Here is a 24,882-nt window from a genome sequence, read left to right as displayed (position 1 = left end):
TGCGCCTCATGCGCTCTTGCGATGCCACTCGCCACCACCTTGCGCCGGCGCTAGGGGAGATTGGGCAGTTTCCCACGCACTATTGTTATGATCACGAACCGCATCTCAGACTCGTTTCATATTCTTCGTCTCCTCCTTCAGCTTCGTCGCTCTATGCCCATGCTGGGGGGACTAGGTCTCGAAATCTAGTTAGCGCAATCATGGTGGAGCGGGCAGGGCTCCTCTCCGAGACGCCATGGCGGCGACATCGTGATGGGAATCCGTGACCGAGACAACCGGCGACCTGCACCACACGGCCATGCGTGGGACGAGGTCCATACAGCCCAGATCCCGACAGATGGATAAAGACTGGCCTGCCTCCCTTGTCCCCTCGACCCTTCCTCCCAATCCTCGTACCCAGAGACACCTCGCATCCCATCTCGCTTTGCAACTCTGTCCTGCCTGCATCTTTTTCGTCTCTTATCTCTGGGAGGCACACAACCCACAGTCTGAGCATCTAATTCTTCTCTCATCTTCACATCCAATCGTTTCAAGATGAGAATCACCCCGCTGATCCTTTCTGCCGCCCTCGCCTCGGCTACCGCTTTCCCCGGCGAGGCGAGCAATGAATATGAATCTTCAGGCTTAGCCAAGCGCTCTGCTGAGCCCGAAGCCAACAAGGGCCACGTCGACCGCTTCCGCCAACGCGGTGAGCAACTCGTCGGTCATGCTGGTGGTTCTTTCCGTCGTGACGATGATTTCTTCCGCGATGACGACAAGGATGATTACCGCCGCCGTGGCTGCAGCGGCCGAGGCTGCTTGTATGTTTCTTCTCCTGTTCCCCCTTTTTCTACCTGTCAAGACTTGTGGGAATGCTAATGCCATTCTCGCTATAAAGTGAACGCAAGTACGAGGACGATCGCGAGCGACACCATCACGACCGTGACCGCCAGTCCGAGAACGACATCGAAGGTAAGGAGAAGGACAGAACAGAACAGGCAGCCTTGGAAGTGCTAAGCTAACCGTCCCAAGGCTTCGAGGAACGCTACTGGGTCGAGGCCATCGACGACAAGCACCACTCCTCCCACACCGTACGGCTCTCCCCGGTGTCCGTCTCATTCCCCAAAATACGGTCGTGTAGCTAATCTCGGGCGAATATAGGGCGGCAAGCATCATGATCACAAGGCTCATGACAGCCACAGGTAAATTTCGAGACACCCTCACAAGCAACTGGGTGATCACTGACTGTGCCTAGGAACCATCGCCACCATCATCACCAACATCATGACAAGTGAGCACAAGACCCTGAACCTGTTCAGATGCCATGGCACGTTATACTGCCAAGAGAAGAATTGCTAATGACAACATAAGGCACCGTCATAACCACCTTCACCATAGGTACGGGCATGGCCGCTGATTCATACCATTTACCCTGACAGGACAGGGAGACTGACGGGCAGTAGGCTCAGTGATCAGGATCACTCCAACAGGCACCACCACCACCACAACAAGCACCACAAGCACCACAAGCGCACTGAGGAGGGTGTAGTCAAGCTCGCTGTGGCCGATGCCCATGGCGGAGATTACTTCAAGGGGGAGAGGTACGGCGATGAGAGGAAGAAGGAAATCTTCGCCGATGACCACAAGGAACGCAAGGCCGCGTCCGAGAAGGACGATGTCGAGTATTACCGCGAGAGTGAGTTTTGCCCTTCTGTTTCCTCTGCCGCCGCCTTTTCCCTATGACATCTCTCTCCATCAAGTCTCTCTAACCACGTAATGCCCCTTTCTACAGTCATCTCCCATGATCAGGATCATCACGACAGCGCCAACTCGGACCGCTACGGCCAGGCCCACCACCACCACGGCCACCACTCTCATCATCACAACCAGCACAATCACCACCACGGTCACAACCACAACCAGCACAGTCACGGTCACGGCAACCGGAAAGACATGATCTGCGTCCGCAACCGCTGCTTCAAGGTTCCCAAGCCGGAAAAGATCAAGCACCAGGAACACTGAACACCACGCTGTGGGCCGCGTGTACAACGCCATCCTGGACCTGGTGAAACGGAAGCCGGGTGGTGAACAGCTCGGTCGGACATTCCCGGTGAAGAAAAGAAAAATGCAGGGCCGGCATCGTCTGGGACTTTCTAGACGAGAAGCACCGTCTGTGTGGCTACCTCGAGGCGGTGTCCAGTGTCTACTACGTGGTGGAAAGGATGATTAGAGGACTCTCGAATCTTTGTTGATTTTATTTAATTCGATTTATTTTCCCCTTTATCAACTTCTCCCCATTCCCCCTTTCTTTGCCCCCTTTTTCACCCCATTTCCCCTTTCCACCTTCCCCCTTTTCCCCTTTAATCCTTTTTAATCTAGAAACGGCCGAACTATAAACAACCTCCGGAGTTCATGAAGGAGACGTCAAAGAATGGATCGAGCCTCTCCACTATCTGGGAGACCACACGTCGGCAACACCAGGCGTATGGCTACCGGGAAGTGGGACGAGTAGTTTTCTAGTTTCTCTTAATTTAAATGTCTTGTTCCGTTACAAAATTAAGAAAGTGAATTAAAAAGAGGACGACTAGGCTTCCCGACCTGGGTATGATTAAACATGCCGTTTCCGCTTGCTCCGCCCAAGATTTTCCTATGGTTACCCGTGATGTTTACCCTAACCCGACCATTGACCTTGACCATGACTCCATGAATGAAAGCGAGGTGAAAGCAAGAAGACGACAAAAAAGAAAAGGCCTTGCAATAAACACAATATCGGAACACAACGCAAACATACTTCGTAGAGGCCGTCAGCCCATGGAACCACCACTCCGATTCGCGCCGATGAGGCCGGCCATCTCCAACAAGGCGCGATCCGTCTCCACGTCGCCGGTGCCAAGGTTGACCTTCCTCCGAGCCTCGGCCTCGCGGGCCTCCCAGGCCCAGTGCTCCGCCTGAGCCTTGGCCTCAGCGTCGCCGCCGCACCCCCAGACCTCGAGGCTCTCCACCTCGAACCGGTCCTGAAAGTCAAACTTGCGGGTGACCGAAGGCCGGAAGGCACCACCCCGGGAGGTGTAGTCGTGGTTGAAGACGGCGTACTCGAACGAGTCGTCCAGGAGGAGCGACACGGCGCCGAGGGAGAACAGGGTGTCCCCGCGGGTGGCCTTGGCCCTGGCCTTGGACGGGCGCGGATGCGGGCACCCGACCGACAGCTGGGCATGGTTGGACGGCGGCTTGGTGAGGGCGACGTAGTCCCTGTTGATCTGCGAGGCGGGGAAGACGTCGTGGACCGGCTCGAGCTGGAAGAGCACGGTCGAGTCGGGGTCGCCGAAGCATTCCTTGGCGGTATGTCGCCAGGGTTGGCCCAGGTACAAGCCAAAGGTCAGGCGGGAGCCCTTGCTGCCGTGGGGGAAACGCCGTGGCGGGAGCGAGGCGGAGAAGGCGGCTTCCTGGCCGCCGTGGGGCACGTCGGCTACACGGGTGCCGCGGACGAGGAGGATGGTGGGTGCGCGCCAATTGAAGACTTTGGTTTCGAAACTGCCCATGGAGAAGCCTGCGTCGTTGCCCGAATAGAGGAGGCGGAGGCGGCGGAAGAGGTCGGAACCCGGGATGAAGAAGGAGAGCTGGGGGAGAACGTTAAGGTCGAGGATGTCGGCTTTGTCTTGGAGCAGGGGCTGGGCTAGCTCGTGTATCACCGTGGGGTTAGACGCGGCGTCTCGTGCGCCCGTCTCCTGCTTGGGAGAGTGGTCGAGCTTCTTGGAGAAGAGGAAGTGCTCAAATAGAGGGTTAAATCCTTGGAAGAGATGGGGGAGGCAGGTGGGAATCACGCGGGTGAAGTCTCTGTATCGGATCCCGGGGGACTTCTCCGGGTCGATGAAGGTGGCAAGAATGCTTTCGGCGGTGGATCGCAGCTTTTCCAGCTCGTCGCGATCTGTGGCGATGCGCGAAGTGTGGGTGGACAAGCTCTCCTGTGCATCCAGCCCCGCGGTGAGAAGCAGGAGCATGAGAAGCTTGCGGAAGTTATCGGCGGGAATCATGGCTTCTTGCACGGGACGGGACGGGGCGTCGCCTTCTTTTACGGCCTCATGGATATTGAGTAGCTCAAGAGCTGAAATCTCTAGGTCGTCGTCATCCTCAATATCGTCCTCGTCGAGATCTTCGTACCCCACCTGGTCGACAGTAAAGCCCGGGACGTGACTCCGACTACTCCTCGGCGACGGTTGTTCCTGGGTCGGGTCTTTGTCCGTCTCCTTATCGCCCGACACCTCCTTGTCGAGAGGTTTCCGGTCATATACAGCCAAGCTCTTGAAAAAGAGCTTTGTGCGGTCTCTGGAACCACGAGCAAGGACGCGCCTGTATCGGTCGGTCATGATCGTGATGACCATGATCATCTGGTCGAGTCCCAGCACCGCCGGGGCGTCTTGAAGGTAAGGAAATGCGCCAATGAAGGAGATCATTTGGAAGAGAACGGGGGAGACGCGGAAGGTATCGGGAAGCTCCAGGAAGCGGGCAATGGTATCTTCCTTGAGGAACTCAATGTCGCTCTGCTGGTCGGCTAGGCTTTTGAAGACGTCTTTGAGGGAGTATACCTCCAGCGAGGTGTAGCATTTCTCGGTAAAGCGGATTGCCTGTTATCCCGAGATTCTCATTAGTCGGTAACTGCTTTCATAGCATGCGAAGCACAAGAGGAGCGGTGAAGGACAAGGACGAGGACGAGGATGAGGGCGGAGAGAGCTCTTGCTTACAAGTTGGTGAACTACCTCCTCCCGGCTCAGCCGGCGGGGTCGTTCGTCAGATAGCGTCTGTCCCATTTCAAAGTCTGCATATAGAACGGGGAATTGGACAGGGTAGCCGGTTTGATGGTGAAGGAATGGTAATTGACCAGGTTGGGAAGGAATTGAATGGTGGAATGACGACGAGTAGGCACAGTCCCAGAACGTTGGATGGACTACGTAAGTGGACGATGCCAGTGGCGGGGTTCAAGCGGTCCGAGCTCCTAGCTTCAGGTGTCTGGTGTGGCACGGGCCACAATCCGGATCCAGACGGTTCATGTTACGTTGTATCTTCGGGTGTCGGAATAACTCCCGCCGATCAGATTTGATACATCGATACATCTAACAAAATGGAATGTCACTCGACGATGTTCATTGGCTAAGAATGGATGGTGCTGCTATAATCAGTATTCCACGCACGACGGTATCACTAGAAATTCCACTTGGGAAATCTCGCAAGTCTACTTATACACGTAGATGAGAAATCAATCGCAGTGAGTGGGGATCGAGGGCCATGGCGCAAACAGAAAGAAATCCACCGTCGTATCAGCATGACTGTACACTAGTATTCCATATTGAATCCAGATACTTTCGGGCCCGAGTCGGTGTGTCCAGCAAAGACTGCGGACCAATTCTCCGAGAATTTACGACCAATCATATCAGAGGAGTGACAGCCCGAGCCGGCGACAGGGGAGACTTTTCTTGTCAACTTGCGGCGAACCGATCATGAAGCGAGTCTCATCCATCGCCTTCTCCCTCCCTCTTCAAATGTCTGAATCTTGGCAGCCAATAGCTAGCCCTCTCCATGCGAGGAGCGCCTCGTGAAACGGAGTGTCATGTAAGAAGTCTCAAACCTTGCCTGTTGTATACGATACTTCGTACACGGGTCCATCAATCTTCCTGTCCAGAGTTTATACCCGACAATTCCCGCCCTTTATAATGCATCCAAGTCGGCCAGCTTTCGGAGAGTAATCTGGTGTTGTTGTAAGTCCTCTGCGTAGTTCAAGTCTCCAAAAGAAGGCCTTACCCATGTGCCTATAGCTTCGTCCCCCCCGGGCGTAGTACCCGGGCTGCTGGGTGGTTCAGCCATCATCTCGCAGACCAGGCAGATAACAGCATGCTGAGCGTGTCCTGTCTGCCTCCCGACCGGCGTCACGGGCCCACCTCCGATGGTGAACCGGCCTGTGGGGGTGGGTCTGAGACTTCCGCCTCGGAGTCCGCAGTGCGTCGCCGAGCGTGGTGTATTCCCCACACTTCCCATTGCGCACATAAAACCTACCCTGCATGGCGCATTCTACATGACGGGCACTCCGATACCATTCTATTCCTTTCATACAACCTTCAAATGCGACGCCTCGCCATACCTTCTGGCGCTGTGTTCCTCCCTCGCCATTCAAGATCAATCATCGAATTCCGACCCTTCTGCCAGCTCTCAGCTAGGCTGCTCTCTTCTTCTGTTGAAAAGTGCTCCATCGTCCAGAGCCGCCTTTACCGTTCGGGTCCTAGACCATATCCCCACGTGAGGCTTTATTCGCAGCGGAGCGTAACAATGAACGGCCACGGCGACCTGAACAACGCGTACGCTATGCGAGAGACAATAGCCATTGAGTCCGATCCCCGGTACCGTGACGTCTCCCTCGCCATCCCCGCCAGCGAGGATGATCCCGACGTCCGGAAGCAATACCGCCCGTTCTTACTCAGCGATGGCCTCGCTGCTGACGACTGGGTTGCGTCGCTCGAGCTTAACACTGCATTGAAAATGGTGGAGTCTGAGATCCTGGACAAGAAACAAGACAGATTGCGCGTCCTCGTCTTATACGGAAGTCTCCGGAGCAGGTGAGTGCGCTCGATAATCTTCTGACCCTCGGGCTTGCCCGTCCGTAGCTGTGGCTAATGACTCTATCTCAACTCTTGATAGATCCTACTCTCGCCTACTAGCCTACGAGGCTTCACGTATCCTCTTTCGCCTGGGTTGCGATGTCCGAGTGTACGATCCAACTGGCTTGCCCCAGAAGGATGACGTGCAGCATTCCCATCCCAAAGTCCAAGAGCTCAGAGAGCTTAGTAAATGGAGCGATGGCCATGTTTGGGTGAGCCCTGAACAGCACGGGAACCTGGTAAGTATACAGTGAATCTGCGAACCGGCTTAGGATTGGACGCGTGGAACTACGCGTGCTAATAGTGTTATTTCAGACCGGCATCTTCAAGCAGCAAATCGACTGGATCCCGCTATCCAGCGGCTCAGTTCGCCCAACGCAAGGCCGGACTCTCGCGATCGCGCAGGTCAACGGGGGCTCGCAGTCCTTCAACGCCGTCAACTCGCTTCGCATGCTCGGCCGGTGGATGCGCATGTTTACGATCCCAAACCAGAGCTCCGTGCCGAAAGCCTACACGCAGTTCACCCCCGAGGAGGAGGGTAGCCGCATGATGCCGAGCTCCAACCGCGACAGACTGGTAGACTGCATGGAAGAGTTTGTCAAGTACACTATTGTTATGCGGCCAACCTTTGCTCTGTTTGGCGACCGGTTCAGCGAACGGGAGGAGCGCAGGCTCAAACTTGAGAACGGAAAAGCTTGATCTAGGCACGGCGGCAGCTGGAATGAAGAGTCGCCTTCCATACGTCATGTCCTATGCTTGAAGCACCTCTGCAGTTGAACGTAATGTTCTAGACGTAGGGACTCTCGGGGTTCTGGCCGCGTGAAAACGATCAATGGTGACCATAAGGTGGTCCAATCAGGAACGGGCAGTGACAGATTGTAAGCTACGGGAAGTACGACAGAGATTTCTGCAGCTATCTTCTCGGCGGTTAGTTGCCCCGCGCCCGAAGAAGTACCTACGCTGTGTGCAACGAGCCAACGACCCCCAGCTCAGCTTCTGTAGCCACGCCCAATACCATCAATTGATCGGAATCCTCGTCGCAGACCTGGGCAGAGGTCCCTCTTGTATCACTGGATCTTCACAAGGTGAGGACAACGACTCGGAATCGAATCATTGGTACCGTAATCCACATTTCCAAGGCAAACTGGCGTTGTATAGTCAGCTATAGGGGTTGTTTCTCTCTTCTCCATTCCATGCATGCCCAAAACGCCAACCCTCATGTCTGTAATATTACAAATGGCACCACCGAAATTACAAGATGTGCATGGGAGTCATCAGGCCCTGTCCACGGGCAGGGGGCCGAGGCGAGTCCCTGCAATCATCAGGTCATCCCAGACCATCCCTGATCGCATACAGCCTGGGACGACTTTTCGTCGCACAGGTTTCGACCTTTTGTTCTTCATTTCTTCGCCGAATCCTCGGTGACGTCTTCCTTGGCCGACGCATCCTTAGACTTGGTTGGTGCCCTGATCTTCTGCATCACGGCCGCAGCCTCATCGGCCGCCTTCTGCTCCTTCTCGGCCTGAGCCTCCGCATTCGGCGCCTCTTGGGACTTGCCCCAACCCCCCGAAAGGCCCGAGAGTCCCAGTGCGCCGAGGACACCGCCACCGTTCGATTCTTCCTTCTTTTCACCGTCGGCGGCGGCGGCAGCAGAAGCAGTTGCTGCCCGAGCCGCGCTGACCTGGGCCTTCCGCTCCTCCATCATGGCCTTGAGCGCCTTCTCTTCCTCGTCGCGGATCTCGAGCTCGCGGATCCACTTCTGCCGCTTCTCTTCCTTCTCCTTCTGTTCCTTGAGCTTACGGATCTCCTGCGACACCTCCCGGTCCTTGGCGTAGTACATGCCGCCCGCCACCATGGCCAGCACTGTGAAGCCCTGCGCCGCCACGCGGGCGCGGAACATCCGGTTGGCCGTTGTCGAGTCGCCGCGGCGGAGAGCTCGGTAGGAGGAGACGAAGGCGAAGACGGTCAGACCCGCGCCTGTTTGTTTCGAGTTTGATTGGTTAGAGAGGAAGTATAAGGAGACGAGAGGGAAAGGGCGTTATGGGCTGTTGATCCCGTACCCAATGGAACGAGGGGCTCCTCTTTGAGCTTTCGCAAAATCTTGGCCATGGGCTTCTCATTGTAAAACTCGCTACCGGGCGGGACAAAACATGTTAGTAGAGCGGCGTTCTTCTTGTTTTCTTGTGCTAGGGGAGCAGGTTTGACGTGTTACTGGGTCTCGTCAAAGGACGACGGCATCGGCCGCGAAGAGAGCGGCTCGTCGTCCGTGTTCGGCATTTTGGGCGGATGGTTCGAACGTGCGATTGGAAATGTAGTTTTGGATCTAGTATTCGGAGAAATGGGGATATGTCTCTATGCGTCTATTCGGTGCGTGTCTTTGCTGCGCTGTGTGCTCGGAGGTGTGGTGAATCGGTAGATGGTGGGTTGATTCGGAGAAACGTTTGTTGAAAATCGATGACGGCAAATTGGACCCGGCATTGCTTCGCGAAGGACAATACAGTGTGACGTGGCGTATATGGACTGTGTGCGGACTGTGTCTGGACTGCGTCTCCCATGCCCACCGCGTTATCTCCAACGTTACGAAGTATATACAACGTATTACCTAGGTAGGTTCTATACAAACCTCTTCAACGTTACCGGTTTCCAGACCCAAATATAGATCTCGAATCGATTAAACGATCAAGACAGTCTGTAACGAGTAACCTTCTCCGCAACATCTAAAGACTAGAATACTAGGTGAATAGGTAGGAAGGAAAGCACGCGTATGTCATGTCAAGTACAAGTCGCATTGTCTTCTCACTCCGGGTCAACTACAGATAGGTAGAGAAGGAAACAAGATGTCTTACTCTGAGTGCGTTCAAGAACTACGGTGTAGCATTCTTTATTTTGGCCTCGGATGATACAAGTCGCGCCTTCAATCCAGGCAGGTATTCGGGCATCATTCTGTTCTCCCAACCTGAAGCTTTCGACCGTCACTACCGATACCGGAGTAAGACTGGACGTTGTACCTTTCGAGTTAAGGCCGAGTTGAAGGTACCACTGAAACGTATAGGGGGTCTTCTAGCGGGATCAAGCGATATAGCCAATCGGAACGCAGGTAATGAACATTCACCGCCTATCCAAAACCATGGATGCGAAGCTCCGATTTTGCCCCCGCGTGGGACAAAAATTCCCAAGCTTCTCAGAACGAGTCCATCGACAAAAGAAACCACACCGTGACTCAACCCACCCACTGACCACGCCTAGTCATGGCTGAGCCTGCAGAACCCTCAGGACCTAGTACCACGCCCACGATGACGAACGGCACCGTCAACGGAGTCAACGGCGCCAACGAGGAGGATCACAGGCCCCAGACGCCTCACTCGAACGGCATGTCGTTGACCGAGTACAGCGCCAACCCTACCACCCCTGCCGAGGTCAAACGCAACCGCTCCAAGAGCCTCGTTGCGGACGAATATCTCCTCCCCGACGGTCATCCCGACGTAAGACGACCGTCCATCAGCCTCATCACTCCGACATGAAAAAAAAAGCTAACGTATTCTCTTTTCGTGACAGTACCTACGCCTCATCGCTGGTGCCGCATCTCGTGTCTACGAAGCCTGCAAGCTCACACCGCTCCAACCCGCCGTCAATCTGAGCAACCGCCTCGAATGCAACGTACTCTTCAAGCGCGAAGATGAACAGCCCGTCTTCAGCTTCAAGCTACGGGGCGCCTACAACAAGATGGCCCACCTCGACCCGGCCAAGAGCTGGAAAGGCGTCGTCTGCTGTTCCGCCGGCAACCACGCCCAGGGCGTCGCCTACTCGGCCCGAAAACTCAAGATCCCCGCCACCATCGTCATGCCCGAGGGCACCCCGAGCATCAAGCACCTGAACGTCGCACGCCTGGGCGGCCACGTCGTGCTGCACGGCCCCGATTTCGACGCCGCCAAAGAAGAGTGCGCACGGCGGGAGGTGCAGGACGGGCTCATCAACATCCCCCCCTTCGACGACCCGTACGTCATCGCCGGCCAGGGTACCATCGGCATGGAGCTGTTTGGCCAGACCAACATGCAAAAGGTCGAGGCCATATTCTGCGGCGTCGGTGGCGGCGGCCTCATCGCCGGCATTGGCGTCTACATGAAGCGCATGGCGCCCCACGTCAAGATTATCGGCGTCGAGACGTACGACGCCGATGCCATGTCGCAGTCCCTGGCCAAGGGCGAGCGGGTCCTGCTGAAAGATGTGGGGCTCTTCGCCGATGGCGCGGCCGTCAAGACGGTGGGCGAGGAAACGTTCCGTCTCGCCCAGGAGGTGGTGGACGATATCATCCTGGTGTCGACGGACGAGGTGTGCGCCGCCATCAAGGACATGTACGACGATACCCGGTCGGGTCTGGAGCCCGCCGGCGCGCTCCCCATCGCCGGCCTCAAGAAATACATCGCCATGAACCCTTCGTCCGACAGCCGCCGCGGGCTCATCGCCGTCACGTCCGGCGCCAACATGAACTTTGACCGGCTCCGGTTCGTGGCCGAGCGCGCCACCCTCGGCGAGGGCAAGGAGGTGCTCCTCTCGGTGCAGATCCCCGAGAAGCCCGGCTCGTTTTTCGAGCTCATCAGCAAGGTCATGCCGCACTTTGTCACCGAGTACTCGTACCGCTACGCCACCGACGAGGTGGCCAACGTGCTCATCGGCCTGTCGCTGACGGCGCCGGCGTCGCAGCGGGCCGAAGAGCTCCAGATGCTCCTCGGCCGCATCCGCGCCGGCGGCATGGCCGTCACCGACCTGTCGGGCGACGAGCTCGCCAAGAGCCACGTCCGCTACCTCGTCGGCGGCCGGTCCAACGTGCCCGACGAGCGCATCTACATGTTCAACTTCCCCGAGAGGCCCGGCGCCCTCGAGCGGTTCCTGCGGACGCTCCGGCCAAAGTTCAACATTAGCCTCTTCCAGTACCGCAACTCGGGCGGCGACGTGGGCAAGATCCTGGCTGGCATCCTGTGCCCTCAGGAGGAGCTGCACGAGCTGGAGAGGTTCCTGAAGGAGATTGGTTATCCCTTTGAGGATTGTACTGATTCGCCTATTTTCAAGACATTCCTGCGAAGCTGAGCGTTTCTTCCCATCTACTGAGTACTTTGGACTTGTCTGGCGCTTGGAGTTGGGACATAGCATAGAGTGGTATCTGGTGGTATCTCAAAATGGGACGCATCTTGGGATTTGGATTTATTTCAGGTCTTGTTGATACACTGCATGATTTAGAACAAGATATAAACGAGTAGAATGTTCAAATTCTATAATTCTCTGGCTGTCTAGTCCAATCCCAATATACGAAGTATGGGTTCTTTGCAGGCCGAGACCTCGGTGAAGCCAATTGAACTCCCCGGTAGAACGTCGGTGGAATGTCGGTGAGCACCTCACCTCACCTATGAGACCTTTCTAACTGAATGCACGGACCATTATTCACGTAAGCTCACGTGATACTTCAAACCCGGACAATCCCGGTCGTTGGGGACTTTTGCAGCCCATTCTCTGGCCTTGCTCAATCGAGACAGCCTTGACGATCGATTCCGACGACGAAAACAAATCACCCTAAAAAATGGCAGCCTCCAGTCTCTCGCGCTGCTTCAGGGCGCTCTCGCTCTCGGCGACTCGCGCAACGGTCGCGAAGCCAGCACAACAAGCCGCCATCCAAACCCGCTCCCTCTCCCACGCGATCCTCCCGAGGCCACGGCTGGTGGCGCCGACGACGACCGCAAAGTTCTTTCTGGCCGCTCAGACTACAACGCAACAGACGCGGGGCATGAAGGTTCACAGTTCGATCAAGAAACGATGCGAGCATTGCAAGGTGAGTTTCTTTCGTCCCATCGCTCCACTGTCGACGTCGCGCTGACGGGATGGGCCGTGGAACAGATCGTGAGGAGGAAGGCTGGGAAGAGACATACTGGATACCGCTACGTTATCTGCAAGGCGAACCCGAGACATAAGCAGCGACAGGGATGATTGTGGCCTGGGACCAGCGAACGCGGGATACTCGAGGTTTTTGATGCGGAGAAAGCAAGTCCGGCATGGGCGAGCTGCGGACGAAAGAGATGGGGTTGTTGAATTGTATGATTGCACTCTGGGGCCGGGACACATTGGCGTTTTACAGGGCACACGAAGCCCTTGGACCATATATATTCCCTTCCTCGACTCGGAAATGTACCAATACTACAGGACAACTATACAACGGGATAGGATCTTGTTACAACTGATCGATGTACCTCTGCATGCCGTCCCACTCCGCCTTGCCAGTCGAGATGAGATAACGGATGTGACCCTGTTGGAAGCATCAGCAATGTCATGTGTCGGCCGAGTGGTGGCGACAATGTAACGAGGATCAACTCACAATGTCGGTCACGTCCCGGTGGCGCTCAAACTCGGTGCGTACGTACTGCCTCGTCTCTTTCTTGGTCGAATCGTCCGAAATGCGGGCGGTACCGCGGATGATGTCCCTGTAGAGGGCCAAGGCGCGGGAGCGTTGGATGAACTGGCCACCTCTCTCACATTAGCCTTTGCTTTTCTCTTCTTTTTGTTTGTGTCGTGCCATGGATACGAATACGTGCGATGGTGACAGTCGGCTACACATACGTGATCCAGGCTCAAGGTCTGGCCGAGGCGGGATTTGCGCGGCGCATTGGAGTAGTTGCGGATCGCATGCCACCAGCGACCACCTGCGAAGAGGTTCATGAGGGAGCAATTGGGAAACTACATCGATCGAACGGGGTTGGACCGTACGAGCCTATCGTACTATCAAGATCAAGAGCGTGCTTGCGAAGCTCTCAACTTTATTAGGAGATTGGACAATGAATCGGGAAATCGTCGGGCTTGATTACCTAACCGGGAGGTGGGCCTTGGACAGTCATCCTAAGTACCTACTACGAATAGGAGACAGGCTCCACTTTACGGGCTCGATATCGAAACGTACGGGCGCGGTAATCTTTCCCTTCTTATATTCGTACTTAATAAGCCATTCTCGTCTCTTTTACATCCCGGCGCGTTCAATACATACCAACGGGATTTTCGCGTCTCGTTGTGGTTGACAATGCAAGATTCAATATTCGTCTCGAAAAGCCGGCCATGACGATCAAGAAACGGCCGAGGGCGCCGACCAACCCCCTGGAAGCAGCGAATCGCAAGTCGGACGGAGACTTCATCCGCGACCACCTTCAGCCTAGGTAGGGGGTTCTCACTTTAATACCTTACGTGTGGGTGATGCTTATACCTTTTTTTTTGTAGCGAAGGGTGGACGAACTGGACGCATCCGCAAACTGACACGCCTTACACTCTATCACTGAAGGGCGTCCCGTCCCTGACGGATGCCGAGCTTGATGCCTGCTTCGCTCTGATTGAAAAGACGAGCGGTGACGACTACCGGGCCTCGTCCGTGGGGTGGAGTCCGTCCAAGAAAAAGGCTGAAATGAGATCGCCCGACTTGCGGTACATTCTTGTCTCGGACGAGGATGGATCTCTGCGTGGGTTCGTCAGTCTCATGCCCACGTGGGAGGAAGGGGAGCCGGTGGTATATTGCTACGAAATCCATCTCGAAGATGACCTACATGGGTTCGTACTATGTTTTTCTGTCCCTTTCCGTTCTTAGTCCTTTCTCTTCGGGCCGTCACCACCTTGGGGCTAACGTTCTCTCCGTAGCACGGGGCTGGCCGCGTTGCTCATGGGGTTTCTCACGACCATTGCGACCACTATTCCACTCATCGAAAAGGTCATGCTGACTTGCTTTGTGAGAAACTCGAAAGCAGTCGCTTTCTATAAGAAGCTGGGATTCGTGAAGGACGCCATCTCGCCCCAGGAAAGGAGGCTGAGGGGTGGCAAGGTCTTTGTGCCTGACTATGTCATCATGAGTCGCAAGGTTCCACGAACAGTTACTGGAGAGAAAGCCTAGCATATTGTGGATATGTCCAATGGTCTTGAGGTTCTCCGGGTTGGGACAAGTCAGACGACGAATGGCCAAAAGGCTCAGCTTTGGCTTCCGCCCACTGCAGTCTATGGAACCTCCTATTCTGCACAGGACAGGAAGGGCGTTTTTCCATATTTGAATTCGGTACCGCTGCTATGGTTGGCAATACCGGCTAGGTTTCTGCCCTACTCAGCGGCCAGCAATAACAAGACGCAATACTGGAACCCAGACGTCCGATGTTGGCGAGGGTGACAGGGGATGGCGGAAAACCTGGCACCTGTTATGCCTCTGTCAGGGGCGTCAGTGACTCAGTGCTGCACTTACTATCATGGAGGCCTGAGCTGCTGATTGCTTTCCACGGGGCCCGAGAGTCAGTCGCCTCTTCGTTTCTAGACTGAATGACGCTCGATTGGTATGTTTGATAGGTTTGACCAGGTACTGCCTACTGGCGCTGGCTCATTGTGATCCGGCAATCATTTATGTTTGCCTAGAACGCCGGCCACAGCCATACATGTCTGGTTCGAAAGTCATAAGGCATAAATCATATGATCTCTCATTTTTTTTCAAAGACGCAGGCCCATAGAAGTCATTCAACGTTATATCTCCATGAAATTTCAAACTACCCTTTGGTTGGTGTTTCCCAGAGTAATCGACCACTACTACGAACATCGGCTGCTCATGCAAAGAGATGCTATAGCCACGAACTGGAAAGGTTTCTCTTTGTCAAGTTGACGTTCCCTTTGCCCATTGACGTTGTCAATGTTCCCATTGTGTCTAGTAGCACAATAAGTGATTGTGAAGTCTGAATGAAGTCACAGCGATAGGATCTGAACAATGCAGCATATATCCCTATCACCTTCACATATTACTACGGCCAGCTCTCTGAGCAAATTCAGTGCTGCGAATTGATACGCACAGAAAATTACATTCAACCCGGCAGGGCTTGCCTGGTACCATCAAGGCAGGCAGCCATCGAGTTCCAACATTCTTTGATGAGATTTGTGTTCACACATCCGACCCAGTTATCCGATACACCCTCGAATACCCACGTGCATCTTGTTCTGCAGCCCACCCATACCGACAGTGCCTCCTTGACACGGGCGATATGAAGACAGCTAGCGCCGAAGCAACATACATGCAGCCAACGAAACACACGCGACCAGAAGGTCTACAAACGAGCATTTCCGAAGCAACCTGGTGCGACAACTCTAGCAGACTGGCTGTTCAGGCCATTGAGACCAATTCGGAACTGGACATCTCCACCACGACCGTGTCGATTCTGCAGACAATTACGGTGACAGCCGAAGTAACGGTTGTCAGTCCTTCGCCCACGCCGGTATGGAAAACCATTACCACCCACGCCACGCCTGATACGCAAGAGGGAGTTATTCCCGGGCATCTAGGAGAGTCTGGAACTCTCCAGGGAGACGAAGAATTTACGCTTGGGGCTAGCGAGACCCCGGTCAAAGAACCCTCAGGCAATCCGAATGCTGTCGCTATCGTGGGTGGGGTCCTAGGAAGTCTGGTAGCTGTTCTTCTCGTCGGACTAGTAGTTCTGGCCGTTAGGAAAAGGCGGCCCAAGATTCAGTTTTTGGAAGCGAGATAGCTCGGCTAAAAACAGAAAAAAAGAAGAAAAAAGAAAGAAAAAACGAAAGCCAATGTTTTTAGCGGCCGGTCCAACGGTCGTGTCGAGAGAGGTCACGAGCCAGCCCGCGAACATCCACAACACGATACGTTCTTGACTGGCTTCTTAAATATCCGGTGTACCGTGCAAAGGCAGATTGAGGAAATGGAAAACGCTGATATGATATTTCTGTCCCAAGGACCCTTGGCCAAGTAGGCAAAAGGGCATTTACTTGCTATTGTAAGTACCGCAACTGAAGATTTAAATGTGCGTACCAGTACCCGGTACACGAAAAACAGAACAGCCATGACGCACCCTTGCTAGTGGCCCTTGACCCCTGGCAGTGAGGGGCTAGCGTGGGGCTAGCGTGGGGCCTCCCGACACTATAGCGCACAGAACCGAGATGCACGTTATCAGATGATCAGATAAGATCTTGATCTTCCCCCTCCCTCGCGCACGCGGGAAAGATTCCTCCCCTTCTCAACACCCTTCTCAACCCCCCCGTCAATGCCGCAGCCATGAGAAACACACGTCGCCTCTTATCCGCCCGTATATTTTTGACGGCATGGTTATTCTCTGGCGCCGTTGCGGCAGGCGGCATCGACGAGACGAATTCTTTCGGGCCTTGCTCCCTCGCCCTCCAGACCACCCACTTCTCCGATGTCGGACCCAACGCTACCGTGCTTGAGGGAGTGTGCCAGAGCCGACTACGCCATCTGTCGTTCTACCTTTGCCTCAAGACCTACGGCAGGAGCGGTGGTTGGATCGACGACTTGGCAGTGCAAAATGACACCTGCCGAACACATCTTCACACCCCCCTGCCTCCGTTCGACATAGTGGCCAACTACACGGATGCTGATGTCCCTGGGCTGAGGCACATCACTTTGCAAGACTGGACGGACGGGGCCACTTTTGATGAAGAGGTGTTTGTGTCGAACGACCTGCACGGCATCGCCTACGACACACTTGTCAGTGATCTCGCAACCGCGCTCGGTGTGTGATCGTCCACTTACCTTCACGTAGTATGCGTGGGATTATGTCTACTCTCGTCACTTTACCTACGGGTGTGTGTACCTCAACCTGCATGTCCCGAGAAGCCACTGCTAACGTTGAGTAGCTGGGCCATGGCCATTTTTTGGATAGTAGTGGTCCTCGCCGGTACATCTACCCGCCTCATCTCCGCCATTCGCCTTGATCGGTTGTCAAGCAAAAAGTCCCAAAGTCGGACGACAGCTGTGGTTGACCGGGTACACACCTGGCTGTGTCGGTATATCACCGTCCCTGCAACCTTTGGATACCGGTGCGCGCAAAACCTGGGGTGGTGCACGATTCCGCCCAGGGGCCAAAGCCTCACCATTCTTGCCTTTCTTATCCTCAACATTCTAGTCAGTATACACGGCTACATCGTTATGCCGGTGAATCTCTAGTAAGTCTAGGGTGGTTATGCGGGACTAAAGAACCCGAGTTGATAGGCGACTCCAGTTTCGGCACACCGACGAAGCAGATCCTGCGCTACGTTTCGGACCGCACCGGCATCGTTTCGTTTTCCAATTTCCCCATGATATGGCTCTTTGGCATGCGGAACAACCTGGCCTTGTGGCTGACCGGCTGGGACTTTGGAACCTACAACAACTTTCACCGATGGGTGGCGCGGATTGCAACCCTTCAAGCCATCGTTCATTCCATCGGCTACACTGTTCTCATTCTTATGAGTAAGTATATTTCTCAAACGACGGCACCAAGAATCTATTTCTGACAATATAGATGGCGGATGGGGTTACTTTGCTTGGTTCTGGACACAACTGTTCTTCTGGACCGGGCAGGTGGTAGGTCTCTCTCTCTCTCTTTTTTTTTCTCCTGCAAACCATGGATAAAATAGCTGATCAATGACAGGCAACCATACTCATGTGCCTTCTCCTAGGCTTGTCGGTATACTGGCTGAGGCGAAAGCAATATGAGACGTTCCTCGTTATACACATCGTCCTCTCTATTTTCATTCTCGTCAGTATGCTAGGGTTAGTGACGGTACTGTTCCCTCCCACTAGTGAACGCATGGCTGACTTGCGCGGCGTAAAGCCATGTGTCCATATTCACGGTCCGCTACGACCTAATGGCCTGGATCCCCGTTGGAATATGGGTGGCCGATCGAGTCCTGCGGGTTTCTCGGACCTTGTCCTTCAACCGTCGCTTCTGGAACACCAGAGCGTCCGTCAAATATGATCCCAGCAGCAACATTGTCCGGCTCACCGTCCCATGTTCCTCTAGCCTCTACACTCCACAGCCGGGAACGTTTTACTATCTTCACGTGCTGAGCGACAAGCGGTTTTGGGAAAGCCACCCGTTCACCATGGCCTACTCGACAGGATCCCGGGGACGGCGCTCCAAGGATCTGAGCGAAAGCACGCCGCTGCTACGGCACGACGAGGCATTCCTCGTCGAGTCAGAGGTCGAGGACGGCAAGCCGACAATGACCTTCCTGATCAGGCCATACGATAGTTTTACTTCCCGGCTGAAGGACGCGGCGTCGACGCCACAGTCGACACCTGTCTCGCTCCGCGTTCTGGTCGAAGGACCATACGGACGCACATTGCCTTTCCTGCGGTATGAGAGCCTCCTTTTCGTGGTGGGCGGCAGTGGGGTCGTGGTGCCGATGGCGTATCTCCGATCTCTCGTCTCGAGTTCGCGGGTGCGGTCGATACGGATCGTCTGGGCAGTCCGGGAGCCTGCGTTGGCGGAGGATATGCTGTCGCGGGATCTCAAGCCGTTCCTAGGGGTCAAGAAGCTTTCGTTGAAGATATGCATGACGCAGGGGAGTAGTTACGGAGAGGATGCCGTCTCGGAGCTTCCTGCGGAGGTTAGGCTGCAGTGTGGCCGGCCCGATGTGCGGTTTGAAGTTGAGGATGCCATAGCGAATATGGCCCCCTCGGAGAGGATGGCGGTCGTCGCTTGTGGGCCGGCGAGGATGGCTGACGACGCGAGGAGGGCTGTGGTTGAAACAATAGGGTCTGACGGACCGCGAGTCGAGTACTTTGAGGAGAGTTTTCAGTGGTAGATGTTTTGTGCGTGTCATATGGAGCCAAGCATAGCATAGCGTATAGAGAGTCTGCATAAAATGGTTTCAATGGAGAAGTGGACAAGGTTAGAACAAGTCAATGAGATTTATGCTGGCTGTCTTGTCTGCGCATGGTCTGTCAGATGTGTGTATGCTCGGTGTCATTCGCTCATCAACTCGCTCTGACCGTCCAGGCCTGACCATTTCGGCTTTCCATCCGGAATATCCAAGACCCTTCGAGAATAGAAGATGTGTAGTCTGTCATGTCGTTAGCATGGGAGTCGGAAAAGTTGAGAGATTGTAGTGGATTGGCAGTTCGTACTCTGGCTGAAAGTTCCTCTTCAGCTCTTCGTTCCCTTCGAACTTGAGCAAGCTGGGGAACAGAAGCAACATGTTACGGCCTTCGTCCATAATGAGACTCCCGCAGTTGTCACACCTGACCTTGCACGGAAGGCCATGAGTAGGCTTCTTGGCACCGGACGAGTAGAAAGATAGGTTTCTGACACCATGCTCGAAAGACATGTCCTCCTTGTGGAAGATGGCGGCCCATTGGAAAGGCGCACCTGGAATATGATCAGACAAGGCGCAGACAGATGGGGTGAGTTGAGGGTGGTGCCATGAGACTCACCGTGCATGACCTGACAGTCGGTGCAGTGGCAGTATTTCGACCCCAGGGGCTTGTCGCGCGAGAGCCAATACTTGACTTTTCCACAATGACAGGTTCCCTCGATTTTCTTGACAAAAGACTGGCCGCTGGCTTCCCGTTGCCGTGGATCTGTATACGGCGGCCGTGTCTGCCACTCGGGAGGCGAGGCTGATTCGGTCATGCTGGAGGAGAGTGGGCGCGAGATGGGCCTGAAGCTGAACTTGAGAGAGGCGGTAGGACAACCGAGCTTCTAAACGTAGTCATTCGACCAAGGCAGAAAAGGAGCGAGATTTATCTCCAAGAATGGGATTCTGGTCGTAAAGGGAGACATTTAAACAGTCCATGAAATGATGTCATGCAGCCATCACCCATAGCATCATCATCGGCATCGTCATCTGCTGGAGTTTGAACGGAGGTTCTGGACCATTGAAGCCGGAGAGAATTCTCCGTCATTCTGCATATTTCCCAGGCCAAAGTCGCTGGAGAGACCAAATTACCATGGAAACGCCATCATTGAAGAACGCTAAAAGAGTTCAAATCGCTTCACGTCGCCCTCTTGGACGAATTTGGCATTGGCTGGATCGCATAAGACAGTAGTGTAATGTCGCATAAAAGTCGTGGAATCGATGGCATGATCGACCAAAGGTAACTTGGTGTATTCTCATAAGGAAAAGCGCGACTTTGTCTTCACAAGAACGTCGTTCCAATGCCAGAGTTGGTCGAGAGGCGGCTTGGACAGATTACGGTGGTCTGAGGCGTATAGCCGCATATTTCGGGTATGCGAATGGAGGTCAGATCATGCCCCACTTCTCGGGCTCTACTTTGGATCATTACGTCAGACCGGTAGGGTACCTCGCTTTCATGTACCAATATGCTTTTTCTCCGTCTGTTTCTTGTATTTTGACATTTCAATCAAGTACCACAAACACTGCTTTAATGGATACACAACCGGTTCTGCGTACCTAATTCTGTTCTGACACCGATAAAAGCACACCACACCCGTTTCATAATGTGTGGTTTACGTACATGTTGGGTACAAGCAAAATATGACCAAGACCCTGAGCATCGTGAACCCTCCCTCATCCACACTCGACCTTCAACTTGAACAACCAACTCCATATCCTTACACCCATTTGCCCTCCGAAATCAACCGCGGAAATGAAATCTTGAAGCTTGTTCGGCTTGCTTACCTTACTGCCTAGGTCTTGGTTCATTCTTGTAACACTTCGCGTACCTTGCCGATGTATTTTTGACACCCACCGCTCCCTTGACCCGAAAGATGTTGGCTGAAGCGACTGGCGCCATGACATCTGCTGTGGCTCAGCCGCCCGGGTCACAATGGCAAGGCGCGTTTGCCAGTGCGACTGACCACGATTACTTTGACCTTGGATCCCATACCTTCCTCGTGACTACCCGTAATGCCGACGCCCAAAGATGGTTTGACCGTGGCCTCATGTGGTGCTACGGCTTCAACCACGAAGAGGCCGAGTTTTGCTTTCAGCAGGCCGCCTTACACGATCCCGACTGTTCCATGGCCTACTGGGGCATTGCCTACGCGTTAGGCCCCAACTACAACAAGCCGTGGAGCAGCTTCGAGGCGAGAGAGCTCCAGGATTCCGTCGACCGGACTCACCGCGCCGCTGCCGATGCGAGACGATTAGCTGACCAGGCCACCGCTATCGAGAGGGACCTCATCGACGCTCTTTCACGCCGTTATCCCCAAGGTCGCCCCGGTCCCGACTTCAAAGTGTGGAATCGGTCCTACGCGGATGCCATGGCCGCCGTCTACGAAAAGCACCCGGACAACCTAGACGTAGCCACGCTCTACGCCGACGCCATGATGAACCTGACCCCCTGGAGGCTCTGGGATATCCGCACCGGCAAGCCCGCCGAGAAAGCTCGCACCGCCGAGGTCCAACGCGTGTTAGGCCGCGCCTTGGCCCAGGAAGGCGGCCGTCAGCACCCGGGCGTGCTTCATTTGTACATCCACCTCATGGAAATGTCACCCACCCCCGAAGATGCGCTCACCACCGCCGATCACCTGCGCGGACTCGTCCCGGACGCCGGTCACCTGCATCACATGCCAACCCACATCGACATATTATGCGGCGACTACCGACGCGCCATAGCCTCCAACTCCGACGCCATCCGCGCCGACGAAAAGTACCTCGCCCGCAGGGGAGCGCTCAACTTTTACACCCTCTACCGCTCCCACAACTACCACTTCCGCCTCTACGCCGCCATGCTCGCAGGCGTGTCCGAAATCGCCCTGGACACCGTGTCGCGCCTCGAGGCCAGCATCCCCGAGGCGCTCCTCCGCATCGAGTCCCCCCCGATGGCCGATTACCTCGAAACCTTCCTCGCCATGCGCGTGCACGCCCTGATCCGCTTCGGCCGCTGGCGGGACGTCCTCGCCCTGCCGCTCCCGCGCGACCAGCGCCTCTACTGCGTCACCACGGCCATGACCCACTACGCCAAGGGCGTGGCGCTCGCCTCGACGGGCAAGGTCGACGAGGCCGACGAGGAGCGGGGGCTCTTCCTCTCCGCCGTCCGGCTTGTCCCCAAGTCGCGGACCCTGTTTAACAATGCGGCGCTGCACATCCTCTCCATAGCCGAGGCCATGCTCGACGGAGAATTGGAGTACCGCCGTGGGAACTACGACGTCGCTTTCCATCACCTCAGGACCGCGGTGGCCCGCGACGACGCCCTCCCCTACGACGAACCGTGGGGGTGGATGCAGCCCGCGCGCCACGCCCTCGGGGCCCTCCTCCTGGAGCAGGACCGCGTCGAGGAGGCGGCCGCCGTGTACAGCGCCGACCTCGGCCTGGATTCTACCTTGCCGCGGCAGCTCCGCCACCCGAACAATGTCTGGGCGCTGCATGGTTACCATGAGTGTTTGGTGCGTCTTGGTCGGCTGCAGGAGGCTCGCTTGCTGGAGCCGCAGCTGACTCTTGCGTTGGCTGTTGCTGACGTCCCTATCAGGGCGTCATGTTACTGTCGGCTGTCCGTGCAGTGAAAGAATGGCCGACTTGCAGTCGGCGATACTGTGTTGCCGGACACGCGCTACGGGCTTTGAAAACATTCCATTAACCCGCCTAGCTCATGGTAGCATCTCATCATATACGTCGGTTCCTTTAACGTGATATCCAACTCCGTTGAAGCGGACTGGCAAAACATTCTCCCTTGGTTCATTCCGTCCTCCGGCCCTCAGACCGCCGATGACTGCTGGGGCCCCTTCTCCCCACGACTCTTGTGGGTCCTCTTGGGGAGCAGATTCAACTCGTCCCTCTGCTCATCGACGCGGCCGAGATGGAACCAACGTGATACCGCCGGCGACGCGCAGGTGCCGACACCTGAAACCCAGTCGGAAGAGCCTCTCCCTTCATTCCTAATGAATAGGACAAATCAGAGGTCCGGTCCTACGAAACAATCCAGTCCTACAATCCAACACCTGATTGTCGTTCTACTTCTCGCCCTTGCCCACAAACAGACTCTCCAGCCTCCCCTGCCACGCAGGAACGGCTTGAGGCTGGTTCGGCTGGCTGGTTGTCTAACTATCGTACAAGTGAGGGGAGATCAGGCCTGACTGATATCCCACGCTGAACCCCTGCGCTCCACGGCCCTGGTCAACCACCCACATCAAGCCTGCAAGAGCTTACGCCCCCAAGCTTCCTCTGCGGCGGGCAGAGCCCACTTCGTCACCCACTCCGACCGCAGCACCTGCTCCGAAGTCATCCTCTCCTCCGGCCTGAAGCGAAGCATCCCCTCCATCATCTCGAGGAACGCGCGACTCTCGTCGTCGTCCATGTGCGGCGTACCCTCCCGCTCCCTTGGTTCCTGTATCGAAAAGTCAAACCGCATCTTCAGCGTCCACCCCTCTCTTCCACCGCTTGGCTGCCCGTTTTGCGTAAAGTACTTCGTCTTGGCCTCCCACTCCCACTCGTCCCACCACTCCTGGGGTAACGGGCCTAGCGCATCGATGTGGTCGGTGGTCACCTTATTCTGATTGACGAAGAAGAAGCTGCTCATGAACGGCCCGGAACCCATCATCTCGAAGACCATAAGTGCCAGGCTCCATATATCGGACGAGAAGGTGAGAGGTTTCGCCGGTTCGAACCTCGCCTCTGGCGGCCGGTTTTCTAAATGCGTTAGTGAATGCAGCCTTGTTTCCTGCGACGGGTCGAAAGCTGTTCCAAAGTCCGTAAGCCACAGCTTGGCCTCGGACAGGAGAAGCTCGTTGCTAGGCTTTCCGAGCCAGTTTGGCCTGTATACGGTCTTCGGCACCGACGGCGAGGTGACGGGTTGCTTGTCCGTGCGGACCACAGAGATAGGTTCCGGTTGGTGGTATTTCTCGTAGACCTGTGGGATTGAGAGGTGGTCGAGCTCTGATCCTGGGAGCTGGAGTAATATATTTCCTAGGTGGATATCTAGATGAGGTTAGGGGGCGTCTGTTTGAACTGCGACGCAATGTATGCCGAGTGGGCAGCTGTAGGCTAGATACTTACCGCCGTGAACGAAGCCCGACCTGTGAACGTATGCTGTGGCCATGATGAGCTGTGCAGCTAGCGCTCTAGCTACATGGATTTGAAATGACGAAGGACTGGATGATCCGATCGACTCGGCGACGCTACTTCTGGCCGGCATAGTAACAAAACAAGAATGATTGCCATTAGGCCCAGCAAGATGGAATTGGTCTAGAACTGGAGTGATGAGGTGACCGGAGAACTCCTTGGCTGGGTTCTCGGACAGCCTGCGGAGAACATGACCTTCCTTTGAGGAGTGGTCGCCCTCGGCGACTTGGACTTTAACGGCGACGTACTTGCCGAGCTTCTCGTCGCGGGCAAGCCAAATGGTGGAATAACCGCCGTGGCCCAACTTGTCGACTATGGAGTATCGCTTTTGCAGTTTGTCGCCGACCTCGATCGGGTGGTAGCCCCCGGGGCAATATCTATCAACATATTCGACCTTGTGGACGTACTCGTATATTGGGTCGTCTGTGGACATGGCTCT

The 24,882-nt window shown here is 55.3% G+C and overlaps 12 protein-coding genes across 12 annotated transcripts; 7 read left to right on the top strand and 5 right to left on the bottom strand.

Annotated features, from left to right (window-relative positions):
- Nucleotides 1–8: 8 nt before the first annotated feature.
- ACRALDRAFT_211074 (uncharacterized protein) lies at nucleotides 9–2,001 on the top strand (the record flags this gene model as incomplete). The annotated part of the gene is made up of 11 exons (XM_071023493.1): nucleotides 9–175; nucleotides 217–249; nucleotides 313–434; nucleotides 494–845; nucleotides 878–989; nucleotides 1,020–1,111; nucleotides 1,165–1,181; nucleotides 1,235–1,270; nucleotides 1,299–1,377; nucleotides 1,419–1,679; nucleotides 1,740–2,001. 11 exons carry the CDS (start codon nucleotides 9–11, stop codon nucleotides 1,999–2,001), a joined length of 1,533 nt encoding a protein of 510 aa, XP_070874767.1.
- A 782-nt stretch (nucleotides 2,002–2,783) lies between these two features.
- On the bottom strand, nucleotides 2,784–4,784 carry ACRALDRAFT_1071044 (uncharacterized protein; the record flags this gene model as incomplete). The annotated part of the gene is made up of 2 exons (XM_071017820.1): nucleotides 2,784–4,601; nucleotides 4,719–4,784. The coding sequence occupies 2 exons, from the start codon at nucleotides 4,782–4,784 to the stop codon at nucleotides 2,784–2,786; spliced, it is 1,884 nt and encodes a 627-aa protein (XP_070874766.1).
- A 1,510-nt stretch (nucleotides 4,785–6,294) lies between these two features.
- Nucleotides 6,295–7,322, top strand: ACRALDRAFT_1071045 (uncharacterized protein; the record flags this gene model as incomplete). The annotated part of the gene is made up of 3 exons (XM_071017821.1): nucleotides 6,295–6,581; nucleotides 6,664–6,862; nucleotides 6,939–7,322. 3 exons carry the CDS (start codon nucleotides 6,295–6,297, stop codon nucleotides 7,320–7,322), a joined length of 870 nt encoding a protein of 289 aa, XP_070874765.1.
- A 416-nt stretch (nucleotides 7,323–7,738) lies between these two features.
- Nucleotides 7,739–9,057, bottom strand: ACRALDRAFT_1064240 (uncharacterized protein). The gene is made up of 3 exons (XM_071016933.1): nucleotides 8,836–9,057; nucleotides 8,684–8,754; nucleotides 7,739–8,600 (listed from the first exon to the last, which is right to left on the bottom strand). Exons 1-3 carry the CDS (start codon nucleotides 8,898–8,900, stop codon nucleotides 8,023–8,025), a joined length of 714 nt encoding a protein of 237 aa, XP_070874764.1. The 5' UTR covers nucleotides 8,901–9,057; the 3' UTR covers nucleotides 7,739–8,022.
- An 814-nt stretch (nucleotides 9,058–9,871) lies between these two features.
- On the top strand, nucleotides 9,872–11,708 carry ACRALDRAFT_1064241 (uncharacterized protein; the record flags this gene model as incomplete). Its single annotated transcript, XM_071016934.1, has 3 exons — nucleotides 9,872–10,105; nucleotides 10,179–10,736; nucleotides 10,770–11,708. The coding sequence occupies 3 exons, from the start codon at nucleotides 9,872–9,874 to the stop codon at nucleotides 11,706–11,708; spliced, it is 1,731 nt and encodes a 576-aa protein (XP_070874763.1).
- Nucleotides 11,709–12,143: 435 nt separating this feature from the next.
- On the bottom strand, nucleotides 12,144–13,409 carry ACRALDRAFT_1064242 (uncharacterized protein). The gene is made up of 4 exons (XM_071016935.1): nucleotides 13,227–13,409; nucleotides 12,985–13,125; nucleotides 12,510–12,915; nucleotides 12,144–12,444 (listed from the first exon to the last, which is right to left on the bottom strand). The coding sequence occupies exons 1-3, from the start codon at nucleotides 13,323–13,325 to the stop codon at nucleotides 12,841–12,843; spliced, it is 315 nt and encodes a 104-aa protein (XP_070874762.1). The 5' UTR covers nucleotides 13,326–13,409; the 3' UTR covers nucleotides 12,144–12,444; nucleotides 12,510–12,840.
- Nucleotides 13,410–13,613: 204 nt separating this feature from the next.
- ACRALDRAFT_1076768 (uncharacterized protein) lies at nucleotides 13,614–15,179 on the top strand. Its single transcript, XM_071018536.1, has 3 exons — nucleotides 13,614–13,813; nucleotides 13,875–14,198; nucleotides 14,286–15,179. The coding sequence occupies exons 1-3, from the start codon at nucleotides 13,716–13,718 to the stop codon at nucleotides 14,533–14,535; spliced, it is 672 nt and encodes a 223-aa protein (XP_070874761.1). The 5' UTR covers nucleotides 13,614–13,715; the 3' UTR covers nucleotides 14,536–15,179.
- Nucleotides 15,180–15,655: 476 nt separating this feature from the next.
- ACRALDRAFT_1071049 (uncharacterized protein) lies at nucleotides 15,656–16,156 on the top strand (the record flags this gene model as incomplete). Its single annotated transcript, XM_071017822.1, has 1 exon — nucleotides 15,656–16,156. One exon carries the CDS (start codon nucleotides 15,656–15,658, stop codon nucleotides 16,154–16,156), a length of 501 nt encoding a protein of 166 aa, XP_070874760.1.
- Nucleotides 16,157–16,692: 536 nt separating this feature from the next.
- ACRALDRAFT_2027424 (uncharacterized protein) lies at nucleotides 16,693–19,226 on the top strand (the record flags this gene model as incomplete). Its single annotated transcript, XM_071020462.1, has 7 exons — nucleotides 16,693–17,142; nucleotides 17,198–17,238; nucleotides 17,292–17,600; nucleotides 17,657–17,886; nucleotides 17,939–18,000; nucleotides 18,068–18,189; nucleotides 18,251–19,226. The coding sequence occupies 7 exons, from the start codon at nucleotides 16,693–16,695 to the stop codon at nucleotides 19,224–19,226; spliced, it is 2,190 nt and encodes a 729-aa protein (XP_070874759.1).
- Nucleotides 19,227–19,387: 161 nt separating this feature from the next.
- ACRALDRAFT_1071051 (uncharacterized protein) lies at nucleotides 19,388–20,053 on the bottom strand (the record flags this gene model as incomplete). The annotated part of the gene is made up of 3 exons (XM_071017823.1): nucleotides 19,388–19,484; nucleotides 19,549–19,789; nucleotides 19,855–20,053. The coding sequence occupies 3 exons, from the start codon at nucleotides 20,051–20,053 to the stop codon at nucleotides 19,388–19,390; spliced, it is 537 nt and encodes a 178-aa protein (XP_070874758.1).
- Nucleotides 20,054–21,175: 1,122 nt separating this feature from the next.
- On the top strand, nucleotides 21,176–22,888 carry ACRALDRAFT_2104674 (uncharacterized protein; the record flags this gene model as incomplete). Its single annotated transcript, XM_071023200.1, has 1 exon — nucleotides 21,176–22,888. One exon carries the CDS (start codon nucleotides 21,176–21,178, stop codon nucleotides 22,886–22,888), a length of 1,713 nt encoding a protein of 570 aa, XP_070874757.1.
- A 653-nt stretch (nucleotides 22,889–23,541) lies between these two features.
- ACRALDRAFT_2082880 (uncharacterized protein) lies at nucleotides 23,542–24,858 on the bottom strand (the record flags this gene model as incomplete). Its single annotated transcript, XM_071022435.1, has 2 exons — nucleotides 23,542–24,299; nucleotides 24,378–24,858. Coding segments are annotated over 2 exons (1,239 nt in total), but the record flags the coding sequence as incomplete, so codon positions are not given.
- Between the last annotated feature and the right edge of the window lie 24 nt (nucleotides 24,859–24,882).

This window comes from Sodiomyces alcalophilus (genome assembly GCF_042370955.1).
Source record: "Sodiomyces alcalophilus JCM 7366 unplaced genomic scaffold ACRALscaffold_4, whole genome shotgun sequence".
Classification (NCBI taxonomy): domain Eukaryota; kingdom Fungi; phylum Ascomycota; class Sordariomycetes; order Glomerellales; family Plectosphaerellaceae; genus Sodiomyces; species Sodiomyces alcalophilus.
Note: the sequence above shows the minus strand (reverse complement) of the source record. Positions and strands in the feature narration are given on the sequence as shown.

Coding starts and splice junctions, on each gene's coding strand:
- ACRALDRAFT_1076768 (XM_071018536.1), top strand. CDS start 13,716: ATGACGATCAAGAAACGGCCGAGGGCGCCGACCAACCCCCTGGAAGCA. Junction 13,814..13,874: donor CGCGACCACCTTCAGCCTAG/GTAGGGGGTTCT, acceptor TTTTTTTTGTAG/CGAAGGGTGGACGAACTGGA. Junction 14,199..14,285: donor CTCGAAGATGACCTACATGG/GTTCGTACTATG, acceptor TTCTCTCCGTAG/CACGGGGCTGGCCGCGTTGC.
- ACRALDRAFT_1064240 (XM_071016933.1), bottom strand. CDS start 8,900: ATGCCGAACACGGACGACGAGCCGCTCTCTTCGCGGCCGATGCCGTCG. Junction 8,755..8,835: donor TCGTCCTTTGACGAGACCCA/GTAACACGTCAA, acceptor CCCGCCCGGTAG/CGAGTTTTACAATGAGAAGC. Junction 8,601..8,683: donor GGAGCCCCTCGTTCCATTGG/GTACGGGATCAA, acceptor CGAAACAAACAG/GCGCGGGTCTGACCGTCTTC.
- ACRALDRAFT_1064242 (XM_071016935.1), bottom strand. CDS start 13,325: ATGAACCTCTTCGCAGGTGGTCGCTGGTGGCATGCGATCCGCAACTAC. Junction 13,126..13,226: donor AGACCTTGAGCCTGGATCAC/GTATGTGTAGCC, acceptor AGAGGTGGCCAG/TTCATCCAACGCTCCCGCGC. Junction 12,916..12,984: donor ACCGGGACGTGACCGACATT/GTGAGTTGATCC, acceptor TGCTTCCAACAG/GGTCACATCCGTTATCTCAT.